At 49.0% G+C, this 25316-nt stretch overlaps 1 protein-coding gene across 1 annotated transcript in view; it reads right to left on the bottom strand.

Annotated features, from left to right (window-relative positions):
- The window catches only part of PODXL (podocalyxin like), a 49803-nt gene that overhangs the window by 5514 nt on the left and 18973 nt on the right, over positions 1-25316 (bottom strand). The window contains exons 2-5 of the mRNA XM_025471689.3: positions 4221-4868; positions 2538-2884; positions 2193-2264; positions 203-350 (exon numbers count right to left, since the gene is read on the bottom strand). Of these exons, the coding sequence (XP_025327474.2) occupies positions 203-350; positions 2193-2264; positions 2538-2884; positions 4221-4868 (1215 nt within the window). The remainder of the gene's footprint in view (positions 1-202; positions 351-2192; positions 2265-2537; positions 2885-4220; positions 4869-25316) is intronic.

The following is a 25316-nucleotide window of genomic DNA, read 5'->3' as shown; positions in this document are numbered from 1 at the left end:
GGCCCAGCTCCGGGAGACGGGGCTCCGTGAGGAGGGCGCGCTGCACCCCAGGCTCCTGAGTGCCCGCGCCCTGGGGTGGCCCTGGGAGGGGGCGTGGCTTGACCCTTCTTAGGAAGTACCAGCCCGACCCGTCCTCGTGGGTGGTCAACGCCTGCCCCATTCCCACCCCACTTACACCCCAGCACCGCTACCCTCAACTCACTCTGGACAGTGATTTCTTTGATTGCCACCGCCTGGGTGTCTTGAATAGGTACCAGCCGTATATGGCACTGATCTTGAGCTGGGTTGAAGGTGGCCTTTGCTGCTCGGCACAGAAGTGTGATCAGTTTGTCATCCGAATTGTTCCCCGCCTATTGTGGGGATGCCACAAGTGATTCCTCCGGGATCAGGACAGCAGCCTAGGCTTTGGGGGCTGCCCTTTGGAGCCAGGGTCGGGAGACTGCTGTTGCCTGGTGGGACCCATGTCCCTCTTCCCTCAACTGGGGCCATTCCCAGACCCAGCAGGACTCGTGGGCTCCATGCTGTGCCGGGCCAGTCCCTGCCTTCTTTGACTCACGCAAATCTCTTCCCCGCTCCCCTCACCCTGTTTATCTCATCCGTGGCTGATCGATACCTTTCACCTGAGTGCCCCCGTCTCTCTCGGAGCTCTTCAGGGGTCAGGACCTGAGGCCCGCGTTAGCTCCCGAGGGGGGCCTGAAGAGGCACTGCCCAGCAGCCTGCCACTTGCCAGGTACTGATGCCCAGTCCGAAGACCTCAGGAGGGGAAGCCCCAGCTCTCGGCCCAAGGTTATCTCTCCCGAAGTTGAAACACGCATGCCCTTCCCTAGGCTAAGGCTGTGGCCGTGAAGCCAGGCCATCACTGAACAGGGGACGTGGGAATTGTCCTGAAGCTGCACGTGGCGAAATGTTAGGGGGGAGTTGTGTATACCTCTCGGCAGAGAGAGCATGGCTGATGTGGCTTTAGGGCTGACGGTGAGGAAACAAAGGTGGACAGCTTTTACCTGGTCCTGTCATGTCAGAAACACCAAACTGGTGTTCTCTGACCCAATTTTGGAAGAAGGTACTGAGGTGAAGAAAAGGGCTCTTGGTACAGCTCACCTCGGGACTCCCACACGCCATCCTTGGGTTTCCGCCCAACATTTCCAAAGCTTACCAATTCCTCCACCTCACACCAGGGCGTCTAACCTTCCTTTTACAACACATGGGAAAAAATGCTTCTCCCAACCAATCACACAACCTGGCAAGTTTTAGCCAAAAAGAGGGCCTGAGAATGGCTGGACCTGCCATCAGTGTGATGCCTGCCTTGTTCAATAAGCCCAGCCCCAGGGTGACACAACTCTAGTCTAAATGTATGCTTTTGGAAAGTTCATGTGGGAAATTCCAGAAAAACGGACACTCAAAAGAAAACAACCATAAAAAAATACAGGGGGCATTAAGATGTTGTGAACCCAAGTTCTCCATCCTCTAGAAACCCTTGACTCGCGCGGTTCTGCTTCCCAGAGGGGTTCGCAAAAAGCGGTTGCTGGCCAGGAGAGGGCAGCAGTGAGCCACCCATCACCTGCACCCCGGAGCCTGAATCCTGCAAGACTGGCGGTGAGGCAGGAGCAAACCCGCTCCCGGACAGTCCTCCTACACAAGGGGACCCCCGGCCGGCGCACACCCCAGTCCCCTGAGCGCTGGCAGCGGCTCCCTGCTGCTCGGGAGCTCTGACTCCTCCCGCTCCTCTCCCACTGGGGCTGGCAGAGTAATCCAGGGACCAGCAAACAGAAAACCAGACCTTTAGAATAGGGAGCGTTAGTTCAGCTGACTCGTTCTCAGCCGGGGCCTCTGAAGCCCAGGGAGGTCGACTTGACTAAATCCCAGCCTCAGCTAGGGTCGAGGCCTCCAGACCCGAGAACACGTGAATAATTGCACAGCCCGAGCCCCGGAGCCCTGGGGAGCCCTGGGGAGCCCTGGATACCGCCGGTCCTGCAGCGGCCGGTGGACTTCACTTAGGGGCGCCGCGGTGCCTGGTGCCCGGTGCCGTGCCTGGTGCCTGGTGCCTGGTGCCGTGCCTGGCGCCTGTCCGGAGCGGAGCGGGCCGCTTCCCACGGCTGTCGGTCCGTTTGCCCAAGGAACACTCCACCCGCCCTTTACCTTCCCCAACGCGCTGCTGAGCGCAGTGTGGCGGGGCCGCCGGGCCGGGTACTCACGCACAGGCCGCTTCTCGTCAGGTTCAGGAGGAGCATCTTGTCGGTCAGCCTTCCGGGGGATTCGCACTTTATCTAGGAGAAGCCACTGGGATTCAGGCTCAGGCTGAGCCTGCGGGGTCTCATCCCTTGAGACCTGAGCGCTCCCTTCCTCCCCCACCCCCAGGTAGGGGCACGGCGGAAGGCGCTCCTGGCAAGCTGGGGGTGTCACTGGCTGTCCAGCTGTCCAAGCCAGAGCCGGACAAAGCTGGGGGCGGGGTGCTTGGAGCCCTCGTGGGGCCCGGGGCTGCAGGGAAGACGACAAGCACTTCTTAGAGCCCGGATCTGCCCCACCCCTGCGGGAAGTACCCTGTCATCCCCCTGGGCCGAGGTGGGAGAAGGGACGCTGGGGGCTCGGGGAGCAGTGGCGGCGCGCTGAGTGCTGGAGCTTCTGGGTCCCTCGTCAGGAAGCGAGGCCGCAGGTCCCGATGACCCCGATGACGGAGGGCCGGTCGGCCGCAGCTTCGGAGGCTGCGACGGAGACTCCGACGACGGAGACTCCAGAGACTCGGTCTCCGACGGCAGCGAAGTGGTCCCAGGAACAGAGGAGATCCCAGGGGTGGAGGAAGAGGTCGCAGCGGGGCGGGGAGTGGGCGCAGGGACAGGCGGCGTCCCGCTGGAGGACTGTGGACCTCCCCAGAAGGTAACCGATGAGGCTGTAATCGGGAAAGCAAAAGGCTCTGAGAAAAGATGAGTGGGCCCTTTAAGAGCAGAGGACAGTCTCTCTTGTCCTTGTCTGGGGGAGTTCTTGGGCCTTACCCCCCACTACCAGCTAGAGCGCAGCCCGTGCGGAACAAGAGGCAAACAGATGGAGTCTTTCCCTGTAACACACTCCAGGGTGGGTCAGACTGGATGAGCCGGCGTGAGACCCAATAAAAGAAGTGACGGTGACGGTGACGGTGACCGTGACGGTGACGGTGAGGTCCGCAGCAATAGCTAACATTCAGCAAGCACTTACTCCATCCATCCAGGGGCACTGTCCTAAGTGCTTCCAGGTTACTTTCTCAGTTAACCCTTCTGAGGAAGGTACCATAATTAACCTGAGTTTATAAATATGGAAATGGGGCTCAGAGGGGCTTCATGATCTGCCCAAGGGCCCATGATAAGAAACAGCACATCAGGGACTTGAATCCAGGTTTATCCAACTCAGAGCCCCTGCTCTCACTGCAGGATGCGACCGCCTGCGGTGGGAGCAGGTGCAGTGCACATCGGTATGCATTCTGGGCACCCAATCTGGGCACCCGGGGGGCTTCCTGACAATGCAGACGCTCAGGTTCACACCCAGAAATTCTGATTCAATAGATCTGCCACAGGTCATGACCTTGAGGTTCGTGATCCATCAGTGAGTTTTAAATTTTTGTTTACTGGGTTAAGATCAGTATTTTTAAAAAGGAACCAAGGAAATGAGGAGGAGTAGAAAACATTAGGGCCTCTCACATACAGTAAGAATAAGCCCTGGTCAGTGAAACTTTTGTTATCAGTTATATGTGTTGTTACATGCATGTTACACGTTTGTATTCCCGGATCAAGTTATAAAGCTAAAACAAAAAGTATTTCGTAAGGTAGATTGCCAGCAGTTTGAGAAACACTGTTCTGGAGTACTCCTAATGCCGCACCACTACAACCACCCAAATCTTACCCATGAATGTTGGCTTGTCTGTGTGTTCAAACTGGGCAAAACACTGACCCCTCATCAGAATAACAGCACTGCTGGCCTCTGCTCATCATTGAAGGGAAAACCTGGGCCTGAACGAACTTGGTGTAGTCACAGAATTTAGGCCTCAGCATGAACTCCAACTTCCAGCTGAGCAACTGTATAGTGTATAAGCATTCAGAAGTCTCTTGTTAATTGGGGGGGGTGGGGGGATATGACTTGGGGTGTCTGGCTGGCTCAGTCAGAGGACTCTGGATCTCAGGGTGATAGGTTCAAGCCCCACACTGGATGAGGAGCCTACTTAATTAAAGAAGAAGAAGAAAAAAAGCATTACTTACTTCGTGTGGGAGATGTGCCATATAATGAGGAGCTGGGAACCACCTTCGTGCCTAAACTACTTGAAGCTGTATGGCTTTTGTCTGGACTTTCGGAAGAACTCTCTGGAGGCTTCAAAGTAGTGGAGTTTGCACTGGGTTGGCGAGGACTTGTTGGGGTGATGATGGAAGTTAGAGCAGGAGTGATGCTGGAGGGCTTAACCTGAGGTGGAGGCTGAGAGGTCGTCTGCTCTGTGTTCTCACTGGTCATGTGGCTGACGGTAGTGCCAGGGTTACCCTGGGCTCCAGGTCCAGCTGTCTGGGTCACTGGGGTGTCAGGCTTCATGGAGTTAGTGGCTGATGGAAGTATAGACTTGTTTAAGTCTGGAATACCCTTTGAGTCACTCGTAGCTATAGTAGGGTTGGTTGACACCTTCTCATCTTGGTCAGGGGCTATGACAGTGTTTTTTTGGGTTGGGGCTAATGTCATCGACACTGAATTGCTGGATCCTGGTAATGGTCCTTTGCTGACTGTGGCTGACATCACCTTTTCCCCAGTGATTGCTAGATCTGTGTTTTGTATAGTCTTGGCTGTAGTTATTAGCCCTTTACCACCAGGTAACTCTGTGCTGGGCTGCCCTGAGGTTGGAGATGTTGCTGCGATGATGGTTCCTGTTTACAAAGAAAACACAGAAGCAAGGCAGGGTATTAGCTGGAGGTGTTTCCACATTTCTCCAGCTCTTCCCTAGGATCCAATGGCCTTGCTCCCATCATTGCCATTTGCAGAGGCTGAAGGCCTCTGAGGTGCCTGGATTTTCTAACACTCAAGAAACCTCTAGGGACAAGAGTGGAGCAAAGGAAGCCAAGATAAATTCTGCAGAACAGAAAGACCAGGCCAGCTAATGCCAGTGCACGTGAGAGCCTGCAGTGACTTCCCTGCCCCCTCCCCGCTCCAGCTCCAGGCCCGTGCCCTTCATGTGTCCCACATGCCCCCACAGAGCCAGGCCGCCAAGATCCCCTCGGCCTTCTTCTCGCTAGCGCCCAGGCACAGGACCCTGGCAGAAGACGCAGCCGACTCAGGCCCGCTGAACTGCCCTGTGGGAGGCATGGCAAGAGAGGCTTGCCCCTGTTCTCGTGGAAGTATAACCTAGGAGGAGAAACTGACCATTGTGACAGGACACAAATTGCTATTTGAGTACAATTGTTCTTTCTCTTTTTTAAAACATTTTGTTTATTTATCCATGATAGACACAGAGAGAGGGGCAGAGACACAGGCAGAGGGAGAAGCAGGCTCCATGCAGGGAGCCTGACGTGGGACTCGATCCCAGGACCCCAGGATCACGCCCTAAGCTGAAGGCAGGTGCTTAACCGCTAAGCCACCCAGGCGTCCCAAGCACGCAACTCTTGATCTTGGGTTTATGAGTTCAAGCCTTATGGTGGGGGTGGACCTTACTTTAAAAAAAGGGAGAGAGTGGGCAGCCCGAGTGGTTCAGCGGTTTAGCACTGCCTCCAGCCTAGGGCCTGATCCCGGAGACCTGGGATCGAGTCCCACGTCAGGCTCCCTGCATGGAGCCTGCTTCTCCCTCTGCCTCTCTCTCTCTCTCTCTCTCCCTCTCTCCCTCTCTCTCTCTCTCTGTCTCATGAATAAATAAATAAAATCTTTTTTAAAAAAGCGGGGGGAGAGAGATCAAATTCTAAATCCTAAATCAAAGCGCAGACTGAAAGTCTGAGATTTTCTGAGACTACAGTAAAGGAATCTCTTTTTGTTTGCAGTTGAAGAGCAGAGAAGATCAAAAGACAAATGTAAAAGTTTGATCCCATGAGTTGCCAAATTACAGTGTTAGTTTAACTCATAACTTCATCAGGTCTCTTTATGTGAAAAAAGCACCTTTGGAATTAGAATGGGTGACATATGCAGATGAATCAAAATATCCAGAAATCTCAATCTGCAATGGAGCTCACTTGCCAGTATACTCAACTGCTGTTCTCCTGTCTGCTAATGCAGTTCCTACCTTGCTCAAAAATTCTTAGTAGGCTCATCTGAACTCACTGACACAGGAAATCACATCTCCTCATCATCTCTTCGACTCTGAACTTTTTTCAAACCTGTAACAATGGTCAGACTCCAGTAACGCCCCAGAAAGACAAATACAGAGTCTGCCCTGGAAGAAGGCTTACACAATAAGAAATATCTGTAATAACTCTAGCAAATATGTATAGTTGTACAATATGAGTGTGCTAGATCAAGGAGGGGTAATCATATCAAGCTGAATTTATCAATATAGATATACATACGAGAGATTTTGGATTCAATATGCTGACTTAATAAGTACCTAGAAGTAGTAGTTCTAATCGTTTTCTTAGTTGGTGAACTGAAACCTGGACTCAATGGTAGTCTACATTAAACAAAGTTTAAGTTGCCAAAAATTCCCTGGAATAATGAGTAAGAAGAAATCCAAAATCTTAGAGAGACGGAGATGTTGGTTTATCATGGGGCAGCTAGGTTACTCAGTGGTTGAGTGTCTGCCTTTGGCTCAGGTCATGATCCTGGGGTCCTGGGATCGGGGAGCCTGCTTCTCCTTCTGCCTATGTCTCTTCCTCTCTCTCCGTGTCTCTCATGAATAAATATATAAAATCTTTAAAAAAAAAAAAAAAGTTTATCATGAGGGCACCAGGTGGCTTAGTTGGTTAAGCATCCAACTCTTGGTTTTGGCTTGGGTCATGGTCTCGAGGTTATGGGATCAAGCCCTGTGGAGCATGTTGGGCGTGGAATCTGCTTCAGATTCTCTCTCCCTCTCTCTGCCCCTCCCCCGCCCCACTGGCTCTCCCTCTCTCTGCCCCTCCCCCGCCCCACTGGCACACTCGCTTTCTCACTCTCTCAAATAAATAAATAAATAAATCTTAAAAAAAAAAAAAAAAAGAATGGTTTACCATTAATAATCTGCTCGGTCACATTGTTTTCCCCTAAGAGCTCAAATGACACTTGTTTCCCCAAGGCTTTGAGAAATATTTATTTTGTGAGTTCTAAAATGCATATCTTGGGGATCCCTGGGTGGCGCAGCGGTTTGGCGCCTGCCTTTGGCCCAGGGGCGATCCTGGAGACCCGGGATCGAATCCCACATCGGGCTCCCGGTGCATGGAGCCTGCTTCTCCCTCTGCCTGTGTCTCTGCCTCTCTCTCTCTCTCTCATCTCTGATGTGACTATCATAAATAAATAAAAAAAATTAAAAAAAAAATGCATATCTTTACATGTCCCTGAAATGAGGATGTGTTATAAATTACTGTAGGTCACACTTTAACCGTAGTCTTTTTTTCCTAAGACTTCATAAGGTTCTTCTAAGGTTCATAAAATTAATAGTTTGTCTTATCATTGACAGTATCTTGGATTTGATTAATTTTGGGATATTGTTGAGGAGACTAGTAGCATATTCTAAGACAGCGTTCATTAGCCAGGTGTGCTAGTAGGAGATAATGCTGATTTCAGTAGGGATGAATCACCAGGTTCCTTGGGTAGCAGTAGAGGCATTTCCATTTCTAGGAAAAAAGGTGGCTACGGTAGCATAACAGATGGCAGGACCAGCACGGTAATCAGAATAATCTTAACAAAAGCAATTTTGGACAAGGGATAATAACCATGTGTTCCTTAGGGGCAGCCCAGTAACATCCCACCTCAAGGCTCAGTAACCTGTGGCCTGTGTCAAATCACCACAATAGAGAACACAGCCAGGGCAGCCCCTGCGGCTCAGCGGTTTAGCGCCGCCTGCAGCCCGGGGCATGATCCTGGAGACCCCGGATCGAGTACCACATCGGGCTCCCTGCATGGAGCCTGCTTCTCCCTCTGCCTGTGTCTCTGCCTCTCTTTCTCTCCTCTCTGTGTCTCTCATCAATCAATAAATAAAATCTTAAAAAAAAAAAAAAAACTATTAAAAAAAAAAAGAAAAAAGAAAACACAGCCAGCCACTCACCCAATTCCCAGAACTGAATCTTTCGACAGACTCAGGGTACCTTGAATGAAGTGTGTATTTGTTTCCCAAGCTTCTGTATCAAATGACCAAAACCTGGGTGGCTTAAAACAATATAATATATTCTCTCATGGTTCTAGAAGCTAGAAATCCATAATTGGCAGGGCCATGCTCTCTCTGAAGGTACTTGGGAAGAAGCTCTCTTTGCTTCTTTGTGGCAATCTTTGATATTCCTTGGCTTACAATTATATCCTTCCAGTTTATGGCTCTCTTCACATGGCCTTCTTCCCTGTGTACCCACCGCCCCCCCCCACCGTTATAAGGACACTACACTAGTCTTTGGGTTTAGGGTTCACCTGATCCAGTATCACCTAATCCAGTATGATCTTACCTTGATTATATCTGCAAAGTCACTATTTCCAAATAAAGTCACATTTGCTGATACTAAGTGGTGGGGATTAGGACTTGAACACATCTTTTGGGGAGGACACTAGTCAACCTTCTAATCTATTCCTCCACCCCCACTTATTTCACTATGAAAACCGGGGTTCTTAGTTTCAAACATTAGAAATCAACTCTGTCTGCATTAAACAGAAAATGGAACCCTGTATGCACCTCAGGTGAGGAGTGGCTTTCCATGTTCTCCTTTGTAAACGGGCTCTGAGCCCACCCATCTCTGTCCCCACCACCCATGACCACATGCCAAGGCCTGGCAGAGGTCACCGCCAAGATTTCCGCCCGTGCACAAACAACAGCAAGGCAGCCACCCCCTCCAGTGGCTCTCCCTTGGCCACCCTCAGTTGTTACTGGTGCTGCCTGGGTTCCACTTCCAGTAACAGCTCCTGCAGAAATGCAGAGTATCACCACCCTGGTCTCCCCAAGGTGTACCCGGGTCACTCATGGGCAAGCTTCTTTTTCAGGAGCTCCACTCTCCCATTCAGGGCTACGGTGTCAGAGTCTCCAGAATGCTTAGAATCTCCCAGGCCTCCAACAGTACAATCACCTGTGACTTGGCTCCAGAAGCCATGAGGAAGCAACCTGTTGGCCAGCCTAGCAAAGCCAACAACTGGGCCCCAATCCTGAGTGGCCACCACGAGCCACCGGGCTTCGGGAGACACTAGGCTCATCAGAGCCCCTCCTCTCCCCGCTTCTCCCTGTAGAGGAGGCAGGCCACAGCAAGCTAAAGCAGTTGGGTTATTTTATATCACAAGAGCAAAACACCAAAAAGGAAGTTGGGAGAACCCCACTCTTTACTATCCAAGCCACATGCAAGCCTTCCGGACACCCTGTAACCATGTGCCTTTCACCAAGTGGGAAATATAAACTCCAAGCAGCCAGTTTAAAAAAAAAAAAAAAAAAAAAAAAATCACTTAGCTAACAGAATCACTTCAGATGGCTAAAGAATCAGGCTTAGGTCAGAAACCATACCCAGAACTCCTCTCCCAAACCTGTGTGACAAGTACATCATTTCTACCACCCTCGAGCATGGGGTATTCAGTATGCATCACTGATACCATTAGTAGTGGATACTGGATTTCATTTCATTTCTTTTTTTTTTCTTTTTTAAGATTTTATTTATTTATTTGAGAGAGAGAGCACAAGCAGGAAGGAAGAGGGGCAGAGGGAGAAGTAGACTTCTCATTGAGCAGGGAGCCTGATGTGGGGCTGGATCCCAGGACCCCAGGATCACAAGACCTGAGCAGAAGGCAGACGCTTAACTGAGTGAGTTACCCAGGTGCCTCTGGATTTCATTTCTGAGAGATTTAAGACTTTAGGGTTGCTGTCAGGAAGAGTGCTAGGAGGTACTACAGGTATCCTCTGGGTGCCAACCATATTCCTCCCTGCTTCATTATGTAGCAGCATGCAGGATTCCTAATAAGATGAGTAAATCTTATAAGGTTAATGTTCCACTTACTTTGCCTTTGAGTTTCTTGGTGAAATTCTGTTCTCTGTGGAATATGATGACAGTGAATAGGATTGCCAATAGAATATGGCAGGTGGGAAGACACAATAATCTTTTACTAAGATTAAAAGGGATCCCTGGGTGGCGCAGCGGTTTAGTGCCTGCCTTTGGCCCAGGGCGCGATCCTGGAGACCCGGGATCGAATCCCACGTCGGGCTCCCGGTGCATGGAGCCTGCTTCTCCCTCTGCCTATGTCTCTGCCTCTCTCTCTCTCTGTGACTATCATAAATAAATAAAAATTAAAAAAAAAAAAAGAAGAAGATTAAAAATGGGGCGCTTGGATGGCTCAGTTGGTTAAGCATCTGCCTTTGGCTCAGGTCATGATCTCGGGGTCGTGGGATCAAGCCCTGTATTGGGCTCCCTGCTCAGCAGGAAGTCTGCTTCTCCTTCTCCCTCTGTCACTACCCCTCCACTCATGTTCTCTCTCTTGATCTCTCTCGCTCTCAAATAAAATCTTAAAAAAAAAAAAGTTTAAAGAGTGAGATTAAAAATCCTTGCACTCCATATCTATCCCAAGAGGTCCATCCATATGCCTCCTCCACAAACTTCCTTGCACTGATTCTCCATTCTTATTCCTTCTAAGTTCCTAATCTACTATCTAAAAATCTTAGCTACTGCCTGGGAATCTGGTCAGATCCTCACCTCAGCATAGCTTGCCTTCAAAAACCCACCCACCCACAAAAAAAAAAAAAAAAAAAAAAAACTGGCCATGAAATCTACTGTTCAAAGTCCTGCCCATTGGGAAGAACTTTCTTTCCTTCCTTACTATACTTGTATCCCCTAAACAGGGCTATTATCCCACATCAGTCCACTCTTGCCTGGCTCCAGCATATTATATACATAAACACAACGTGCCTTTATTCACTCCTCAGACAACTGATCACAAGGAAGTACTCTTTGGGACCTTTGGGGATGAGTTGAGGGACAGGTGGCAATATGGCAGGTATAGGCATGCTGAGGTCATGAGCCACATTGTAATTTAAAATGTATCCTCCCTTAGGACCTGCTTGGATCTGGTCCTCTATATACTCTTCAATTTCATAATGGAAAGGTGTAAAATAAGCCCCCCAAAAATTGGAGGAATGAAATAATAAAGATAAAAACAGAAATTAGTGAAATAGAAAACAAAAGATAATAGCAAATATCAACAAAGTCAAAAACAGTATTTTCTTTTTTTAATATAAGAAATTGAGGGATGTGAGTGGTTCCGTTCGTTAAGCATCTGCCTTCGGCTCATGTCATGATCCCAGGGTCCTAGGATCCAGCCCTGCTACAAGGCTCCCTGCTCAGTGGGGAGTCTGCTTCTCTCTCTCCCTCTGTCTGCCACTCTACCTACTTGTGCGTGCTCTCACGCACTCTCTCTCTCTCTCTCTGGCAAATAAATAAAATCTTTTTTTAAATTTTTGAAAAAATAAGGACGCCTGGGTGGCTCAGTGGTTGATTATCTCCCTTCGGCTCAGGGCATGATCCTGGGGTCCTGGAATTGAGTCCCACATCAGGCTCCCTGCGAGGAGCCTGCTTCTCCTCTACCTGTGTCTCTGCCTCTCTCTCTTTCTCCCTAAATGGGAGAAATAGATAAATCTTTTTTTCTTAAATTTGAAAAAATAAAATAAAATAATTTTTAATTTATTTTTTTATTACTTTTTTTTTAAAGTAATCTCTACACCAGGACACCTGGGTGGCTCAGCATTGAGCATCTGCCTTCAGCCTAGGGCATGATCCTGGTGACCTGGGATCGAGTCCCGCATAGGGCTCCCTGCATGGAGCCTGCTCCTCTCTCTGCCTGTGTCTCTGTCTCCCTCTCACTCTGTGTCTCTCATGAATAAATAAGTAAAATATTAAAAAAAAAAAAAAAAGTAATCTCTACACCCAGCATGGGGCTCAAATTCATGACTTGAGATCAAGAGTCAGATGCTTGGGACACCTGGATGGCTCAGCTGTTGAGTGTCTGCCTTCAGCTCAGTGCATGATCCCAGAGTCTGGGGATGGAGTCCTGCACTGGGGTCCTGCTGGGGGCCTGCTTCTCCCTCTGCCTATGTCTCTCCCTCTCTCTCTGCGTCTCTCATGAATAAATAAAATATTTAAACAAACAAACAAAAAAAGTCAGATGCTCTGACTGAGCCAGCCAGATGGTCCCAAAACAGACCTTCTTTAAAAACTAATAAAAAAAAAAAAAAAAAAAAAAACCTAATAAAATAGTACACCAATAAAAATTATATTATTAAAAAAAAGAAATAAGAAATATATAAAGTACATACATAAAAATTAAAATAAAGCAATTAATAAAAAAGAATCAAAGAAAATAAATGAAAATAAAGCACAAAAAAAAAAACAACTAATAAAATAGTAAAAGACTTTGGTGAGGTTGATCAAAGGGTAAAACAACCCAGAATGCATAAATACAAAATATGAGGTATAAAAATAATAACAGATATTTATAGCATAGGCTATTATTATAAGCAAATGCTGATAAATTTGAAGCACATGAGATGGACACATTCCCAAGAAAATACAACTTACCAGAGTGACTCAAGAAGAAACAGACATAACAATTTGTCCTATACGCATAAAGAAATTAAATTGGTAGTTAAGACTTTTCTCATATAGGAAATCTAAGTCCAGATTCAAGGATCAAAGCCTTTTATGTGAACTTCTCTGTAGCATAGTCTATTCTGCCTTAATGTGTGTCGGTTAAAAGAACTAGTTCATACACAGTGATCACTCAACAAAACACAAAAAGTACCAACCAAAGAAAAGGACTGATAAATTTGGCTTCATCAAAATTAAGAATCTGTGTGTGTCAAAAGAACCACAGGACTTCCAGTTTCAGTCCATGAGAATAGAGGGCCGGAAAGAACAATGCTCCCACCCTTATAGCAAGAAAAAAAGCTTGAGAAATGGAAAATTCATGACTTTTCTTGAACCACTGGGGCACTGAGGTTGTGGGCAAACAACTCTCCTGAAAACTGGAGCTAGGCAGCAGCAGGGAGAAACGGGACCCAAGCCTTTGTCTGCGTGGGACAGAGTTTGGTCAGAGAAGGAATGGATTGCTCAAGGTGGGGTATGGGCTAGTGTGAAGCCTGGGAGCTGCAGATGCTGAGAGGTCCCCATCCTGTGTAGGCTGCACAGGAGGAAGGCCGGGGAGAACCGTGATGAGCTGGCTTGGGGAAGAAAGCAGTGGTCACTGCGGAAGCCCCATAGGGCCCCAAGCCCCTAGGGGGAGAAAAGTCTTCCTTGGTGAAAGTCAACAAAATCTGTAGCCCGAGGACACTGTGGCAACCCACCAAAGCTGGGGAAGGAAAATGATAGCCAACAATGAGACTCTGCCCAGATCCATCTCTCCTATTTCTTCTAGGAAACAGAAGCATTGAACTGCAGGAGAAAGGCAAAAACTTAAGAGCCCAGGGGCACTGATGGAAACCCAGTGCAGCTGGGAAAAGGAACAGGAAAAATAAGAAAGCTCTTTACCCCTGGGGAGGGCAGGGATACGTGCTAAATCCAGCGTAACTTCTAGAAAAGAGGCAGAACACCAATGACGGCCACACCCTCGAGGCCCAGGTCCCAGCGCCTTTGTAAGAACCATGTTTAAGCAAAACAGAGACTGCCCTTCTCCCTGCCACTAACCCAAAGTGCCAGCAATAGCAAGTGTGAAGTAAAAAGAAGTTGAATAGAGGGGCGCCTGGATGGCTTAACTTGGTTGAGCCTCTGCCTTCAGCTCAGGTCATGATCCCAGGGTCCTGGGATTGCCCTCATCTGCCTTTCCTCAGCAGGGAACCTGCTTCTCCCTCTCCCTCTGTCTCTTCCCCCCCCCCCCTCATGCTCTGTCTCCCTCACTCTCAAATAAATAAAGTCTTTAAAAAATAAAAATAAAAAATAATAAGTTGAAGAGAGCTGTAGGGAATTGTGAAAGACAGGCTCTCTGCAGGGCAGCAAAAAAGGAAGACCTGCAGCCAAGCAGGGAGACACACAGCTACTACCGGGGCCTGGCAGCCTGCAGTGCAGCAAGTGTGAGCGGCAGCCCCGACGAGCTAGATTAACCCAGACCCTCACACCGAAGGCACAGCAGGAGAGCCACGTGCTCAGCAAACCCGTCTACTCTCTAGGTCTTGTGGATTTGCCCGTTCTGGACATTTCACAAAAATGGAATCCTACAAGGAAGGGTGTCTCACAACTGGCTTTTTCCACTTTAGTTTCACCCATGTTAAAGCATGTGTCAGTCCTGGATTTCTTTTTATTGCCGAGTCATACTCCAGTGTATGGATATACCACCTTTTGTTGATTCTTTGATCAGCTGATGAACATTTGGGTTGTTTCAATGTTTGGCTGCTTGAATAATGCTACTACGAACGCTCGAACACTCGTGGTCAAGTTTCTGTGTAGACATATGTTTTCATTTCTCTTGTATATATACTTTGGAGTGGAATTTCTAGATCATATGGTAACTCTATATTTAGCATTTTGAGGAACTGCCAAACTGTTTTCAAAAGTGACTGCACCATAGTACGTGCCCATGAGCCGCGCATGAGGGTTCCAATTTCTCCACCTCCTCACTAACAACTGTTATCATCTGTCTTGTTCATTTCAGCCATTTTACTGGGCATGAAGTGGTATCCCACTGTGGTATTTCCCGAATGACTAATCAAACCCAGCAATATATAAAAAGGATAATACATCATGATCAAGCAGGGTTCATCTCATGGCTAATTCAGTACATGAAAAGCAATCAATGCAATTCACCATATTAACAACAAAATGAAAAACCATATGATCACTCAATTTATGCAGAAAAATCACTTGACAAAATTCATCATTCATTTATGATTTAAAAAAAAAAATCTGAGCAAACTAGGAATGGAAGGGAATTCTAACCTAATAAATGATAGCTTCAAATTAAGCCAATAGCTAATATACTATATGTGGAGAGACTGAATGCTTCGCCCTTAAACAGGGCGCCTGAGAACAGGGCAAGGATGTCTTCCGTCACCACTCCTATTTAACAAGGAGGGGAAACACCTCTTAAATAACTTAAACTCAATAATAAAAGGATAACTCAGTTTTTGTTAATGGGCAAAAGATCGACAAGGAGGGTGACTGGGTGGCTCGGTGGCTTGAACGTCTGCTTTCGGCTCAGGATGTGATCCCGGGGTCCTGGGATCGAGTCCCACATCAGGCTCCCCATCAGAAGCTCCCCTGCTTCTCCCTCTGCCTATGTCTCTGCCTTTCTCTCTGTGTCTCTCATGAATAAATAAATAAAATCTTAAAAAGAGGGAGAGAGAGAGAATTAACTTTACTTAGCAAAAATTTAGGGGAAAAAATTCACTGGGATCTTCAGGAGATCCTAGGATGTAATGGAGACTATGAAAATAAACTTAACTATGTTACAAATGTATAACATCACCTTTTGGGAGGGATGGAGGAAACAGTTATTGACCAGCTACTATAAAACTAAAGGCAGAAAGAAGAAACAGTACTCAAAGGGGTAAATACGTTCCTCAGAAGAGTATGGGTTGTCAATTAAAAATTGACTTGATGTGTGTACCAAGGTTGGTAAATAAGAAAATAAATGACGGAAAACATAAGCCAGGTTTCTCGCTGTTAGAGAAGGAAGTTGCAAATAAGGCAGGTGGGGAAGAAGCTACCTGAACCCTGTGATGTTTGATTGGTGACAGATGTCTGTATGAACTTATGTTTTAACATATGCATACAGATAAAGAAATATCCAGAGAGATGTGTGCACACATGGGTCAGTTCACAAACATTTATTTCTTAGCTCTCCACCAAGAGGGTCTAGAAGCAGTGACACACCAGCAATATTAAGGATACCCAACCAGTCTCCAAAGTTGTGAACCAGAGCTCCTTGGAGAAATGGCTTGATTCTAGGGATGTATAGGGACAATGCAAGATGAGCCTGGAACATCTTGTAATGCCAGAAAGTAAAGGAGTGCTTAAAAAAAAAAAAAAAAAAAAAAGGTAGGCCAAGTCCAAAAGGCCTAGGGAGCAACCATTTCCTAATGTGTATCATTGTTGAACCACTGTGTTGTTCACCTAAAACGAATACACAATTGTATGTCAACTCTACTTCCATAAAAACTAAGTAACACAACCCTAGGCTAATCGTGGGGGAAAAACACAACCCAGCAGACACACCTAAATTGAAGGCCATGCTACAAAATATCTGGCTCGTACCCTAAACAACCAGAAAGATAACTAACAATAAGGAAAAACAGAAAAACTGCCACATATTGGAAGACACTAGCAAGACATCCTGATTAAATGCAATGTATTCTGGAACAAAAAAGACCATCGGGGAAATTATGATAAAACAAGAATAAAGTCCGTAGTTTAGTTAATAGGATTTGCCAGTGTTAATTTCTCATTTGTGATGAATGTACCATGGTTATGTAGGACGGTAATATTAGGCAAAGCTGAAGGAAAGGAATATGAAACATTCTGCATCGTCTTTGGAACTTTTTGGTAAATCTAAAATTACTTAAAAAGAAAAGGTTTAGGGCAGCCCCGGTGGCGCAGTGGTTTGGTGCCGCCTGCAGCCTGGGGTGTGATCCTGGGGACCTGGGATTGAGTCCCATGTCGGGCTCCCTGCATGGAGCCTGCTTCTCCCTCTGCCTGTGTCTCTGCCTCTCAGTCTCTCTCTCTCTGAATAAAATAAATAAATCTTTAAAAAAATTTTTTTTTTAATTTTTATTTATTTATGATAGTCACACAGAGAGGCAGAGAGAGAGAGAGGCAGAGACACAGGCAGAGGGAGAAGCGGGCTCCCTGCATCGGGAGCCTGACGTGGGATTCGATCCCGGGTCTCCAGGATCGCGCCCTGGGCCAAAGGCGGGCGTTAAACCACTGTGCCACCCAGGGATTCCAAATCTTTAAAAATTAAAAAAAAAAAAGAGGGATCCCTGGGTGGCGCAGCGGTTTGGCGCCTGCCTTTGGCCCAGGGCGCGATCCTGGAGACCCGGGATCGAATCCCATATCAGGCTCCCGGTGCATGGAGCCTGCTTCTCCCTCTGCCTGTGTCTCTGCCTCTCTCTCTCTCTGTGACTATCATAAGTAAATAAATAAAAATTAAAAAAAAAAAATATTAAAAAAAAAAAAGAAAAAAGAAAAAAAGAAATGGTTTAAAAAAAGAGAGAAACCAAAAGGAAAATGAAGAAGAATCTGAAGATAGTTACAACATATGTAGTCATAAAAGATTAGTCTCTAAAATATATTTCTTTTTTAAGCGATTTTATTTATTTGTTTGTTTGTTTAGAGAATGAGGGGAGGGGCAGAGGGAGAAGAAAATCTTTTTTTTTTTTTTTTTTTTGGGAGAAGAAAATCTTTTTTTTTTTAAATATTATTTTTTTTTAATTTTTATTTATTTATGATAGTCACAGAGAGAGAGAGAGGCGCAGAGACACAGGCAGAGGGAGAAGCAGGCTCCATGCACCGGGAGCCCGATGTGGGATTCGATCCCGGGTCTCCAGGATCGCGCCCTGGGCCAAAGGCAGGCGCCAAACCGCTGCGCCACCCAGGGATCCCATGGGAGAAGAAAATCTTAACCAGACTCCCTGCTGAGCTTGCAGACAGACACTTGTGGATGGATCCCAGGACCCTGAAATCACAACCTGAGCCCAAACCGAGAGTCTGTCACTTAACCTATTGAGCCACCCGGGCGCCCCGAAGATATATTTCTTAAAAACTTCTGTATAGAAGGGGCACCGGGGTGGTTCAGTCATTGAGCCTCTGCCTTCAGCTAGGGTTGTGGTCCCAGGGTTCTGGGATCGAGTCCGGAGTGGATCTCCCTGCTCTGTGGGGAGTCTGCTTCTCTCTCTGCCTCTCTCTCTGCCCCTCTACCCCACTCGTGCTCTCTCTCTCTCTCCAATAAATAAGTAAAAATCTTTAAAAGAAAAAAAAATTTTTTTAATAATAAAAATTTGTCTAAAAAGCAGCACAAGGGGACCCTTGGGTGGCTTAGCGGTTTGGCGCCTGCCTTTGGCCCAGGGTACGATCCTGGAGTCCCGGGATCGAGTCCCACGTCAGGCTCCCGGCATGGAGCCTGCTTCTCCCTCCTCCTGTGTCTCTGCCTCTCTCTATGTCTATCATGAATAAATAAATAAATAAATCTTAAAAAAAAAAAGGGGGGCAGCACAAAATATGTAAGTAATTAGAGAAATGCAAAATGAAGAACGATTCCATCACTAGATTGGCAAAATTTTTTAAAGTCAAGCAGTAATTTAAAAATAATAATAATAAATAAATAAAAATAAAGTCACGCAATAACAAATGGCAACAAGAAGATGGAGTAGGGAACCCTAGGTGGCGCAGCGGTTTGGCGCCTGCCTTTGGCCCAGGGCGTGATCCTGGAGACCCGGGATCGAATCCCACGTCGGGCTCCCAGCATGGAGCCTGCTTCTCCCTCTGCCTGTGTCTCTGCCCCTCTCTCTCTCTCTCTCTCTCTCTGTGTGTGACTATCATAAAAAAAAAAAAAAACATTAAAAAGAATATGGAGTAGTGTAAACCAGTACAAGCAGCAGTGAAACATGCACTTGTCTTTCAATCTACAACTTCCAGTTGTACCCCAGGCATTTATCCTAGGGAGCCATGTATGGCTCAGGACGCATTCACAAGAATGCCCCCAACAGGATGGCTTTATGGGCTTCATCCAGGTAGCAAACAAATGTTTGTCAACAGTTTGCCCAGACAGTACATTCATATACTGGAATACTACACAGCACCCAAAAGCAGTGCATGGTCTATTATGGATTTTTAATTTTTTTTTAATTCATTTATGATAGTCACACAGAGAGAGAGAGAGGCAGAGACACAGGCAGAGGGAGAAGCCAGGCTCCATGCAGGGAGCCTGACGTGGGACTCGATCCCGGGTCTCCAGGATCGTGCCCTGGGCCAAAGGCAGGCGCCAAACCGCTGCGCCACCCGGGGATCCCTTATTATGTTATACATATTATAATACATAATATAATACATGTATTGACATGAATTAATTTAAAAATACAGGGGATCCAAAAAAAAAAATACAGGGGATCCCTGGGTGCTCAGCCCAATGCGGGACACAATCCCAGGAACGGGGTCACGCCCTGAGCCAAAGGCAGATAGATGCTAACCACTGAGCCACCTATGTGCCCCTGATCTTAGGGTTCTAAATTCAAGCCTTGTATTGTGTGTAGAGACCACTAAAAAGAAATAAACTTAAAAAAAAAAAAAAAACTAAATAAAAGAACAAGAATACTTAGTCTGATTTTTATATTTTAATAGGGCTCAAAAATGGGCAAAGTGGAACAATATATTTTTAGAGATAGAAACATAAAAAAAATTATTAAGATTCTTACAGAAGATTTTTTTTTAAAGATTTTATTTTTTCATGAGAGACACAGAGCGAGAGAGAGAGAGAGAGAGAGAGAGGCAGAGACACAGGCAGAGAGAGAAGCAGGCTCCATGGAGGGAGCCTGATGGACTTGATCCTGGCTCTCCAGGATCAGGCCCTGGGCTGCAGGCAGCACTAAACCGCTGTGCCACGGGGGCTGCCTTTACAGAAGATTTAATACTAATATAGGACAATGACTACTTCTAGAGGAAAAGAGGGAGATTCAACAGGGGCTTCTGGTCTCTGCCCCAAGGAGAGAATGGCCGGCTGATGGTGCTGAATGAAGAGCTGAACCATGGAAGTCCCTGGCAGTCCCAACTTGCAGTTTCAATGGGAACAGTGTGGGTAGAAGCCTAACAAGGGTTGACTGAAGGGAAGTGTGCTTGTGCATAGATAATATCAATCAGTAGATAGGAAAAGGAGCAGAAATCACCAGAAATCACTGGAGGGGGTTGGAATAGTCAAGAAAGTTCTGCTTTTCTTTTTGAAGGTAGAAAGGCTGAGAAAAAAGCTGCTTTTGCTTTGTTCCCTCTGTAATGTCTCATTGGGTCCTTTAGGTACGGAAGGGAATACACAGGTGTGTAAATCCAGATTTCCTACTCGCCCCCCCGCCCCCCTGCCCCGTGGAGGGCGTGACCTTCATTAGATGGGCAGACACGGAAGTAGAAGCCTTTGCAATGGGATGAAGGTGGGTACAGACTAAGTACACTTGTCACTTTGGTAGCAGGACGGTAAGTGTTCGCAGTCAAGTCCTCTGGTATAGAGGAAGTGACGTGCAAGGCAAGAGTATAAAATGCTCATTTTGGGAAGGGGGAAAGTGAGCCTACTGGGAAATGGTTCTTGAACTTTAGTTGGGTGGCTCAGTCGGTTAAGCATCTGCCTTCGGCTTAGATGGTGATCCCTGGGTCCTGGGATCGAGCCCTGCTTTGGGCTCCCTGCTCAGCAGGGAACCTGCTTCTCCTTCTCCCTCTGCCTGCTGCTCCCCCTGCTTGTGCACTCCTTCTCTCTCTCTCTCTCTCTCTCTCTGTCAAATAAATAGATAAAATCTTAAAAAAAAAAAATCACCCAGAAGGCTTGTTAAACCCCAAGTGCAGACCCCAACCCAAGAATTTCTGATTCAGCAGGTCTGGGACAGAGCGTGAGAATTTACAGGTCTAGGGGCGCCCGGGGGAGGACTCAGTCAGTTAACCATCTGCCTTCAAGTCAGGTTATGATCCCAGGAGACCCCGGGGTCTTGGGATCCAGCCCAGGGTCAGGCTCCCTGATGAGCAAGGAGTCTGCTTCTCCCTCTCCCTCTGCTCTTCCCTCACTCCTGCGCGCTCTCCTCCTGCACTCTGTCTCTCTCAAATAAATGAATAAAATCTTAACCAAAAAAAGAAAAAGTATGTACGTGTCTAACAAGTTCCCAAATGATTCTGCTGCTGCTGGTAAGAAGACTGCACTTTGGAACCACGGTACTAGAGAAAGGAAGGATGAATGCCAAGTAGTGACAAACTGGGGCCTGGAATCATGAATTTAAAATTAATCCAAAAAAAATAAAAATAAAATAAAATTAATCCAATCAGCTCACATATGGTTTTACCCTAGCAGTGTCTTGATGCCTGGGTGTGTGCATGGAAACAGCAGAGTTCATCTGGGAATGGGGTTTGCTAGGTGAGTCCACCGGCGGGACAGGGTGCAAGGGACTTGATCTTTGGGAGGTCAGGGTACAGGATGGATGAGGAAGGGATGGGTCGCCAGACTGGCTGTTTTAGGCTCAAGCATTAGGTGCCGTGTACTTGAACGAAGGAATTGGAAGGTAGAGGGACAGTGATCGAAGAATGCGATGCTTCAATTTCAGAGGTGGTGGCCTTTGGGGTGGTGGTCACGTTCAGGGTGTGAAACAGGAGTGACCAAATGAAGTGGAGATGGGGAAAGTCAAGACAATGGGAGCCCAGGGCACCTCACTGTTTATACAGGTGGGTGCAGAGGTCACCCAGAATCGAGACGGAGAGGAAGGAGTGAAAGTCTGCAAGGGTGGGGGTGCCGAGGAAGAGGTCAGAGGTAACTGCAGCCCAGGGAGCTGGTGAATCAGGCTTAGGAGAAAGGAGTGCATGCTGGGGGTGCAGCAGCAAGGTGCCCTTCCTCCGCACCCCTGCCTGCCTGCAGTGGGGCAGTGGCAGGGGACAGCCACCTGTCTTCTCCCCTGGGGAGAGCAGATCACTGCTCTCAGCCTTTGGCGAGGGCCTGCTTCCTCCCATTCCTGGCTACTGACACTGACAGACCTGGGGAGACTCGCACTATTAATAGCAGGAAAGGAAACTGGAAAGAATGCCCCAGGAAGAGGGTGTGTGGAGGGAGGGCAGGAAGGCAGTGAGCTGGGAGGGAGGGCCAGGCCTGGACACCAGTGTCCACCCCTCCTTCCTTTGTTGCCTCCAGCTCATCAGTCCCAGGGCCACTGATCTCCAGGGAAATAACACCGAAAAGCTGGGGGGCGGGGGGTGGGGAGGCGGTAAAATGGCAGAAACCAGGTGGGAGAAGCTGTGTCTTCCTGGATTGGTGTGAGAAAGGAAAGCACCCAGATTGGGAATCCAGAGATCTGAGCTTTCTGGTCCTGACTCTGCCTCTGATCCCTCCAAGGCCTCGGCCCCCACGAAGCACATCTGTTAAAAGGTCAAGATTTCTAAGGTAGAGGCACTTTCCTAAGCATGACACAGGTAAGTCTGCTTTTGCAGTGACAACAGAGCCACTGTAACGAATCACATCAGAGGCCTTGCTCTGGGCGTCTCTTTCCAAGAAATGACCGACCTCAAATCTCATTTTCCAGCTTGTGCCATCTGTTCCCTGAGCCCCTCCCCTCCCACTAGCCTGATGCTACCTCAGGTGCAGCCTGGTTGAAGCCTGAGCCCCTCCTAGCCTGCTAGAGCCCACCCCTCTCAGACCCCAAATCCTGGTGCCCGTGCTGGATTATGGATTAGTCCACTTACTGCCAGGCTCCTGACAATAAGGTAATAAGGGTGGTAGCTGGGAATTATGGCGGCATGGGGCAGATGGGGAGCTTTGGGAGGATGCAGGCCCCAAACTGAGACACCTTCTCTCTAGGCCACATTCACTCCCTTGCTCTCCTTGGGGCGTCCCCATGTATGTCCCCACCTGTGCACCCACGCACCCCTCATTCCATGCAGGTCTTTACAAGTCCCCTTCCTCAGCACCGTCTAGTCAATCCTTCCCTGCTACCTCTCTTCCTCCTGCTTAGCTGCGCTCACTGCCTCCCACCAAGAGGCCCTCTGCCCCAGTGTAGGTCCTATCCTTGAAGTAGGTTTGCTCTGATGATCTGCTCACTTGTCCTTTACCATCCCTTGTAAATGCTTGTCCCAGGGCACCTGGTGGCTCAGTCGGTAAGGGTCTGCCTTCGTTCAGGTCATGATCCCAGGGTCCTGGGATCGAGCCCCACATTGGGCTCCCTGCTCAACGGGGAACCTGCTTCTCCCTCTGCCTGTCTCCCACTCCCCCTGCTTGTGTGCCCCATGGCGCTCACTCTCTCTCTCCCTGTCAAACAAACAAATAAAATCTTTTAAAAAATAAAAGCTTATCCCTGTGGCTTTAAGAAAGCCAGTCCCCACCCCACCCCTGCCACCCAAAGGTCCTAAGCAGATGTTGGTGGCGGGGGGGGGGGGGGGGGGGGGGGGGGGGGGCGGAGGGTAGGGAAGCCTGACTGGGTGAACCGCATCAGCAAAGGGCTTGTGGGCAGGGGACGGCAGCTGGGAAGAGCCCTGGGCTGGGAGCCCGGGGAGGGGAAGAGGGGGGCTGCCTCCTCTCACCCTAACCAACCAGCTCTGGCCTGCTCCCCAGGTCTGCACCGGGTGTGTGCAGGTGAGCCCAGACCCTCTCTGTGCCTTGGATCCTGTATTATTTTCCTCTGGCTGCCATAGTAAATCCACAAATTGGGTGGCTTAAAACAAGAGAAATGTATTCTTTCGCAGTTCTAGAGGCCAAGGTATGGCACTCCCTCTGGAGGCTCCAAAGGGGACCCTTCCCTGTCTCCTGAGCTTCCGGGGGCCATGGGCATCCTGGTCACAAGGCTGCCACCTCTTCTCTGTGTCTCTTATAAGGAAACCTGCCATTGGGTTTCGGGCCCACCTGGATAATCTCACCTCAGGATCCTCAGCTTAATCACAGCTACAAAGACCCTTTGTCCAAATAAGGTGATAATCACAGGTTTGAGAATTCAAAGTTGGTTTTTTTGTTTCTGTTTTTTTTGCAGGGGGTGGAGGGGTGGGCGGTGGGGAGCAGGTGGGTGGCCTGCCACAGGTCCCCCTCTGAAAGACAGGGATAATAACCACTGGGGCTATCCTCTAGACCCTTCCAAACAGCCCGCTGCTTGGGCCGAGAGCCCCCGAAATGCATCTATCCGGTCAACTTCCCTGGCATAAGGGGTGCTATGAACTGACTGGCTGCATTCCCCCACCAAAGTCATCGGCTAAAGCCCTTCCCCCGCAATATGACAGTACTGGGGGGGCCTTGGGGGCAGTCAGGGTCACATAAGGTCATGAGCGTGGGGCCTCCGGGTGGGAGCAGTGTCCTTCCAAGAGAAAGAGACCAGAGCTTCGCCTCTTGGCCAGGTGAGGACACACAAGGTGGCCGTCCACAAGCCAGAAAAGCCCCTCCCCCCCGGACCCTGCTGCCACCCTGGGCACCCTGATCTTGGACTTGCCGGCTCCAGGAGTGTGAGAGGTCAATGTTGCCTGCTTAGGCCCCCGGGGCCGTGGTGTTTGCCCAGCAGCCCACACGGACACAAGGGGACACAGGGGACACAAGGGGACGAGGGGCTGGGGGCGGAGGTTAACAATGAGAACAGAAGTGGCAGGAGGGGCTGCTCCCGCTGCCGGGCCGGGCAGGGGCTGGGTGGTCGGCCGTGGGCCTGGGGCTCCGAGCCACCTCCCACCTGCCCTGGCCCGCTGGGGGACAGCAGGTCGGCACCCCGAGGGGTTATCAGGCCCGGCCTCAGCAGGGCTCCCCCAGGGGGGCCCAGAGCTGCCCCCTCGCGGGAGATAATTCCGGGCATTCTTCAAATCTAGAATTGTTCTGCCCTTATCAGCTGGTCTCAGCTGGCCTGCCCGCCGCGCGGGGTGGGGCCCTGCTGGCTGGGTCCGGGCAGGGGAGGCTGCCACTGTCCGGCGTGGGGCCAGGCGGCTCAGCTCGGCACCGCCCAGGGCCTCAGGCGCCCTCCGCCCCGGGCCACCCAGCTCCAGCTGCGCACATCCCTGCCCGGGCCCTCCGGCCCTCCTGACCCGGTCCCTTCCCCTGCACGGAAGCACGGCAGGGTGGGGGCTGACAGCACGCACGCAGGAGCCCGGCCCCCGACCCAAGTCCCCTCTCCACCGCACAGGCAAGTGTCTGGTTCTGCTCCTGTTCTCCCATCCGTCAGAAGTGAAGAGTGGAGCGCCTGGGGGGGCGCAGTCGGTAAAGCATCTGCCCTCGGCTCAGGTCATGCTCCCAGGGTCCTGGGATCAAGTCCTCCGTAGGGCTTGTGGGCAAGCCTGCTTGCCCCTCTCCCTCTGCCCCTCCCCTAACTCCTGCTGCGCCCTCTCTCTCTCTCTCTTTCTGACTCTTGCTCTCTGGTTCTTTCAAATAAATAAATAAAATCTTTTACAAAAAAAGTGAAGAGGAGGGTAATCATAGCAACCAAATCCCTTTAAGTACTTAGAGCAGTGAGTGCACATCGAAAGTGCTTGGTTCAGTTAGCAATGCTCACATTCTAAGGGAGCCAGGGTCACAGCCAGGCCACACCCCCCGGTAGAGGCACACTGTCCCCGTGGCCACCCTGGGGATGCTCCCCC

Source organism: Canis lupus, chromosome 14 (assembly GCF_003254725.2).
Source record: "Canis lupus dingo isolate Sandy chromosome 14, ASM325472v2, whole genome shotgun sequence".
Taxonomy (NCBI): Eukaryota; Metazoa; Chordata; class Mammalia; order Carnivora; family Canidae; genus Canis; species Canis lupus.
This window is presented reverse-complemented; position numbering and strand designations above follow the sequence as displayed.